The following is a 7750-nucleotide window of genomic DNA, read 5'->3' as shown; positions in this document are numbered from 1 at the left end:
AATCAATTTAGAATCTCAAAGTATGCTTTTAGAAGAAATTGAAATTTGTAATTATGATCCAAAATCACACATTTACACATTAATCTAAAATTATGATTTTATATCGCGTGTCGAAACACTTACTTACTATCTTTTGGTGTTTTTGTTCATCATATCATGTCTTCTTCCGAATATGATTCCCTCCTTTTCTTTTGTTGATTGAAGAGAAAGCATAAAGTCCCTCTTCATTATATTCTCATTTTTTCTGCCAATACAACTTTTGCTTTCTTCTTTTCTCATTTTTATTTTTTGCTGACCTCCATCGTACTTCTCAAAATATCAAAAGTTGGACATAATAAATAAGATATATCAAAAAAATAAAAATTAAAGGATTAGAAAGTAAAGAAAAATACATAAATTTGAAAGAATGGGAATTTGAAGAAACGCCAACTCAACAATTAAATACATATTTAATTACTAAGGTAATAGATAAAAGGGAATATACCGAAGTTCACAAAGGAGTAACTTCATCTCCAAAAACTAACTAATAAACTCATTCTTAGTATCTACAATTTATAATAGTGATAAACTAATCTAAAATAGTTACAATAATAGTACTCTTAAGCTAAAAATTAGAAAATTATACTGCGTAGCTGATTAGTTATTTAAAATATAGTCACATCTTGCTTAAATCTCTACTTTAGTATATATGTGGTAGAACTTCTATGCTTCTTTCATTGATTTTCTAACTTTTTCAAAGCACTTAATTAAATCTAGGTAACGATCTTCATATCGATGATGGATAATTCGTATTCCATCATGGATATGAAGTATTTCAAGCACTTTTTTGATACTTAAGGTGCTAAAAAACAAAAATTAAAGATCACAAGCAAAATTAAACATTATCATCCCAAAATATAGGCATTTGTGCGAATGACCTGCTTAATAATCCATGGTCTTCCAATTAAGTTTGGGTTATTCTTATGGGCTTTCATAAAATTCCAGCGGTTTAGCCCAATTTGAAAACAGATCTTATGTGGATCGTTTCAAATACTGTTTATAGATTTTTTAGGAATCACATAGTGTAAAGAGATAATTATCATTTTTTTCTACACTTTTTTAATTTACAGAAAATTCTTTAAAATATGGTAATTCAGATAAATTAATTTATTAATTTAGTAATCCGGATACATTAATTAGGGTTTTATGTATCAGCAATTAATATTTAAAGCATGATACATTGAAAATAAAGATAATTTATAAATCAAAATTAATGTATCCGGATTACTGAATTAATGTATCCGGATGGAAAGAAGAAATTTTTGTAATTTTTTGAAATGGGTGGGAGTAATGGAAAATATGATAAATAAAGGAGTGTAATTAGATATTTTTTTCATCTATTGTTACTTTTTTAGTATTAATATGATACACTTTTTAAGAAATAATAAATATAATAATAATTTTATCATATCGCCATTTGAATATAATAAATTCAATTCATTGAGAAATTACTATAGCTAATAATAAAGGTAAATGAAGAATGATGTGATAAATTATATCTTAATTTTACAAACTAGACAAGTGAACATCAATTTTTAATAAAGTAATAAATAAAAGTTGACCGGAAGAGTAGATACCTTGCCTATTTTATTCTTTTAAGGAATGCATTCTTTTACAATTTAACACTTAAATTATCTTGATAAACTGAAACCTATTAACTCAACTAATTCAAATTCACATGAATAGAAAAACTAACAGACAAAAAGCATTTTTCGCCATAATATTTTCTATTACAAAACTCGATTTAGAGACCTATGATTAAGAGAGTAAAATTCCACAAACTCACGATATTGCTCCATACTAAAATAGTTCCTATTTCAAAGTTTGAAGTCGAAATTTTTGATTAAAGAATTAGTAGATCTGTTCCGCCCATGCTCCAGATTCTTACATATTTAATGTTAAAAATTATTGGTGACATAACATTTTAACTATAGAACTTAAGATTTTAAATAACCTTCTTCGTAAATGATTGCTACCCACGATAAAAACTTAATGGTTATGTAAGGAGTAATTTATTCAACCTACTCAGGTTAATGGTTTTATGTGGAAAGAGATGATCAAATAATTGACCCTTACAAGTTACAAGCTTTTACACTTTGACTTGTAACATTTTTACTTACAAGTAAGGATTTTTTTCATATCTAACACACGAACTCAAAAATTTTGATTAAAAGTGAAGCAGTTTCATCATTGCACCATAAATTATGTTGGTGATGTCTTATTCAAAAATGGTGTTAAAACAGATTATCCAAGGAAAACATCTTTAATGAAGCAACACAAGTTATATGTTTACTGGTGCAAGTCAATTTCCATTCTACTATAAGCTTGCCCTAATCAACAGAACATGTGTATTATTTTTACTCTTTTGAACATGATTAACTTTGTCCGGAAAGAGTCATTTCATGCTTATAAGAAAGTTAAAATGTGTAAATGATTTCCTGCGTATTCTTTTTCTCCCACCCATCATTACCCAGCTAGCTTTATGTCTTTTAGGGTCGTTTGGTATAAAGATACACAACACACAGGATTAGCAATATAGAGATTAGTAATATATGAATTAGTAATGCAGGAATTATTTTTTTATCAAAAGTGTTTGGTTTATTATTTCCCACCTAATCTTATATTTGGATTAAAACTTTACAAAATGTTTCTCCAATTATATCCATAAATTATTATGAAATTTTCTATTTTATATAATTGAATCAAGATAGATAAATATCGGATTAGTTTTTTTTGTGGTCTTCTAAATAGCTAAGAGAGGAACAATTTTGTTGTCATGTTTGCTATTTTCTCACTTGAATAATTTGAGGATAAATAATTGTCATCTTAATAAATAAATCACTCATAAAACATCAATTTTCAATTTAAAAAAGATAGACCATCTACTTTTAAAATCAAAAAAATGGCAAACGGTTGTAAAAATTAATAAATCATCTACATTTACACCTAAAAATTGCAAGTTATAGTTTTAATATGTATGCAATTTTATAAATTGTTCAAAATACATATACTTAGAAACCACATACATATCAACAAATAATACATTCAATTTAAATTACAAAAGTCATGTGGTGATGTATTTGCTTTTTCAATTAGTAAATTTTAAACAACTCACATTTCAAATATTGCATTGATTTGTATTTGATTTATTTATCAACAAATAATTCTCTCTAAATAATAAAAATTGTAAGCTATTTTTTTTTAAATAAATTTATTAGTACAAATATAAAACATAAAATCAAAAAAAAATGATTAAAAGGATTTGAAGGATATTTTTGTCTTTACATAACTTAATCTCATAGTATTAAACCTATATATTACTAATACCACCAAATGTGAGGTATTAATTAATAGCATGTAGGTTGCATAACTAATCCATGAATTAGTTATACATACACCCAAAATTTCTATCAAACATAAAACTAAATAATACGATACATAATACATGAACTATTTTTGTTAATACTTCCTACAAAACAACCCCTTAATATCAAAATATCATTGTAAATGACTGTTTAAAGAAAGCACTTCACAAAAATCATACCATAAACTTGTAAACATTGACAAGTTCTTTACTTAAATGCTTTTACAACTTGCTCTTTACTAGTCAAATACTCACATATTGGAATTGGAGGATCGATTATCAATGACAGCTTACTTACGATTCACAAAACTTTGCTTCAAATATAACAAAATGCTTCAACACAACCAAATATGCTTCTCAATCAAACCTTTAATTATTGGGAGACCCGACCCGTTTTCCCATCAACTCCGGGTCCCTGCATTTCTTCCCTAACTGGACCTCCATAACCCGGAACAACACCTGAATTCCTAACTCCATAGTAATTCATTCCTTCCCTTGCAGTAGCAGAAAAGTCATTCGGGTCAGCACTCATTACCGGCCTCAATCCACTGTATACTTGCCCTATATTTGAAACTGGTGGATATCCGACGGGAAATTGATTCGGAGCAACCGGAAACGGATGAATATATGGAGCCCGTAATGTGGATTGGACCGGGATATTTCCGGGCGGAACCGGACCCGGGACATAGTAAACGGGTATGGTTTGCACCGGTGGGGCGGGGTAGTGCCATAGCGGACTACTTGGATAACTCGGTTGTTGTTGCTGTTGAACCGTCTTTTCGCCTGACTCAGTCGCACTTGCAACCGGCGTTTCTCTGGATTCAGCTGTCGGGTTTGGCTTATCGGGCTTTGTTTTAACGGGTGGAAGATCCGGCATTACTGTCATAGCTGCTGTAGGTGTCATTGATGATGATGATATAGAGCAATACGGAGAAGAAACAATGGGTGGAGCGGGTGAACCCGGCTCCGAAAGGATCTTGTTCTTCACGAATTTTGATTCACGGGGCGGATCATCCGAAGTATCCAGTCCGAACAAGTAATCCGGAACTTCAGAAACAATAGACGATACTTCGGATCGCCCACGCTCCAGACCCGTACCGGCTCCACCATTGAGTGCATCAACAAACCATTGCTCTCTCTTAGATGAGCCGTCAAGGATGGAGCTGATAGTGCTGGCTCTGGAACCAGAATCGTTAGAGAAAAGGAAGAGCCGAAGACGAGCCGATTTCTGATTCTGCGTGAGCCGATCGTACTCTTCCATCATATTCTCCAAATCTTCATCGGTTGTGACGGTTATCAAAGCGTCCAGTTCCTCATTAGGTAGCTGGTACTTGATGTTAATGTTTGGATATCCGACGAGTTTGGAGAGTTTTCCGAGGAGAGCTGCGAAGGTAGTGTGGCGGTTCACTGCAACAATTCGAGTATCGCCGCCAACGTAGCGGAGTTGATTGTCGTGTGGCCTAAGCATAATTTTGCCACCGAAGCTGCACATGAAACGGGCACGTGGCTGCGAAGCGGTGGTTTCATCGTACATGTGTTGATGGTGCTGCTCCGAGCGAGGCGTGGAGGCTACTGAATCGCCGTTGCCGGAGTCGAACTCTGGCGGCGCGTGAAGAGACCCACTCATCGCTCTGCAAGTGGATATGAAAGGAGATTGTTAGAGTCTGTTACGTACTGTTCCTGGTCCTGTTACATTGAAGGTGTAATTGTAGCCTTAACAGAAATTGTGCTGAAAAAGAATAAGAAATTCGAAATTGTGAAGAATTTGTACTGAACTTTATCATAATTAAACATGACTTAAAAGAAATTCTCTCATGTTCTACAAGTATTGAATGCAACTTTTTTTTAACAATGTTGATACAATTTAATTATTGCACTATGTATCTACTATTTCATTTTCTTGTATCTACTATTTTTATTTTCTTTATTATGCGTTTTATTGTATTTTATCATGACTTTTTCTTTTTGTTATTTCTTATTCGATTTGCTTTGATATTTTTTTTTTTTAGAGTTGAAAACATTTCTCTAGCTCTCAAGATATAAGTAAAATATTCAATCTTCTTCCGATTCCACTTGTAAAATTAATTGATATATAGTTGTTAATTGATAATACGAAAAGTCAATGAATTATAATTAGAGTAAAATTAAAATTCAAGTATTTTCGTAAAGTTGAATAATGAGTCACCGTCCTCAACAAATGTCGCATTAGATTAGACTTTTAAAAAAGTGGAAAGAAGACCAATCTCATTAGCGTAATGTTAGTAGCCATTTTAATAAGCCATTATGCAAATCAAAATTAGGTGTTAGCTGAAAGCTTCGTATTGATGAGATCAGCCTGCCATTATTAACATGGACGGCTAATAAACTATGCTTAATTGCTTGTATAAAAAATTAAGAGCACACAAAATTAGAAAGATGCCTATTAAACCCAGCACGTCACGGGATGTAATTAGGCCATTTAACACGAGGATAGGCTAATTAATTCCCTAATAAAATTTTCATCAAAAGCTTTTTTTTAAAGTAAATTTCAAAAAGAATAACACATTTTTATATTTAATAAAAAAATTAACTTAAAAATTTTCATTTTAGCCCTAATGAAATAATTATTGTCACACAAATATTTATGACTTATTTTAGACCACATCTTTCTTAAACTTCATTTCGAGTCGAACTACATTATATACATAGGAACGAAAATAATTTTTTTACTAAATATAGAAATTTGTTATTCTTTTTGAAATTTACTTAAAAAGAAAACGAGTCATATAAATTGAAACAGAGTAATTTTATAAAATCATATGGCATATTAGGGGGCAAATAATTCCAAAAAATTATGTTTGAGGGGGTAATTAAGACTTCTCATAGTTTATGGGGTAAATAGTTCCAACAATCTTTGTTTGAGGGGGTAATTATGAATTCTCATAGTTTTAATTGTACATGTGATAAAGTTTGCCAAGTTTAAAGGTAATTTTAACTATTAACTCATTTATATATATATAAGAATCTATGTTTGATTTCCTTTTAACTCTTCTATTTAGAATCTCATCATCTTTTTAACCGTCAAACACACATTACAATTCTTACCATTTATAGTAGATACATAAAACAAATTATCTCATTTAGGATCAGTTGATAATGTAAAAATTATTTACATCAACGTTGAGTATATGACTTAAATTGTGTTTTTCCTTTTAGACACTTGCATATATTCACGTGGGGTAAGTCTGCTAAAAGTGTAAAATTACTCTATCAAAAAGTTTTTCATTCTCTAGACTCAAAACCTCTGATTATAACCTAATAAATCTAGTGCTTTACATTACAATCTTTCGAATGGATAAGGTTTAAAGGAAGGAGAATCGGTCGATGGAACTAGAAGAAAAATGAGCTGGTCATCCATCATTTCTTTTAGTTGCCAGGTTTTAGGGGACGACGTTTAACGTTACGAATAATGTTATATTATGTTGCCAAAGATAGACAAACATTTGGAATATATGCTTATAAGTTTTATTTCTCTCTTATTCTTTTTGAATAATTAGCGTAGGACAAAAAAAATGACAAAAACAAGAATTCAATTGTGACATTACTTCTATTTGTTCTTGACTTCCAAATTCGATCTCAAAAAGAATGAGGATCAAAGGACTATATCAATTATAGAACTCATTTAATCAATGAGTTTCTCAAGTATATTCGTTCAAAATTCGAATAAAGTTGCGATAGATGAACTTTTATAGCTAATGTAACTATAATGGATCTTTATGTGTACTAAAAAGTCATATAACTGATTTTAATTTGCTTTAATCAAATAGAAAAGATCGATCGAGAAGAAAACGAAAGAATTTAATCAAATATAAGTTTTTTTTTTTTAATAAAATGGCAATAACTTACCTGATGGAGACTTGCAAAAGAAGACTATTAATTATGCTGCAATTTTGGCCTGCAAAAGAAGAGAGGGAGGAAATGTTTGTTGGAAAGAAAGAAAGAAATATAATGGTGAAGTTAGGATGAAGAGATCTAAGGTGCAGGGGAGCTAATAAAAAGGGAGAATGAGACCTTTAGGGGGTGGGGTGGGGTCATTTATTCATGTCTTTAGTCTACCTCTTTCTTTCAAAGACGTGGCTTCCATATTTATTTATTTTTTGGTGGGGAATGGGGATTATATTCCCAAATTGTAAGTAGGAAAATGGTTTATGTCCACTTGTTTTTGCTAACTCATGCAAACCAATCCACTTTTATGTCTTACCTAAAACTATGTCATCATCTCATATTTGTTTCGCCTTAAATTTATTAGCCTTCTTATGAAATTCAATTATTAATAAAAATAAAGAAAGTTTCCACGAGAAACACAAG

General features: G+C 30.9%; 1 protein-coding gene across 1 annotated transcript; it reads right to left on the bottom strand.

The window, feature by feature from the left end:
• Positions 1–3638: 3638 nt before the first annotated feature.
• Positions 3639–7490, bottom strand: LOC129874610 (uncharacterized). Its single transcript, XM_055949922.1, has 2 exons — positions 7289–7490; positions 3639–5034 (listed from the first exon to the last, which is right to left on the bottom strand). The coding sequence occupies exon 2, from the start codon at positions 5028–5030 to the stop codon at positions 3777–3779; it is 1254 nt and encodes a 417-aa protein (XP_055805897.1). The 5' UTR covers positions 5031–5034; positions 7289–7490; the 3' UTR covers positions 3639–3776.
• Between the last annotated feature and the right edge of the window lie 260 nt (positions 7491–7750).

The sequence above is a fragment of the Solanum dulcamara genome, chromosome 11 (genome assembly GCF_947179165.1).
Source record: "Solanum dulcamara chromosome 11, daSolDulc1.2, whole genome shotgun sequence".
NCBI lineage: Eukaryota > Viridiplantae > Streptophyta > Magnoliopsida > Solanales > Solanaceae > Solanum > Solanum dulcamara.
This window is presented reverse-complemented; position numbering and strand designations above follow the sequence as displayed.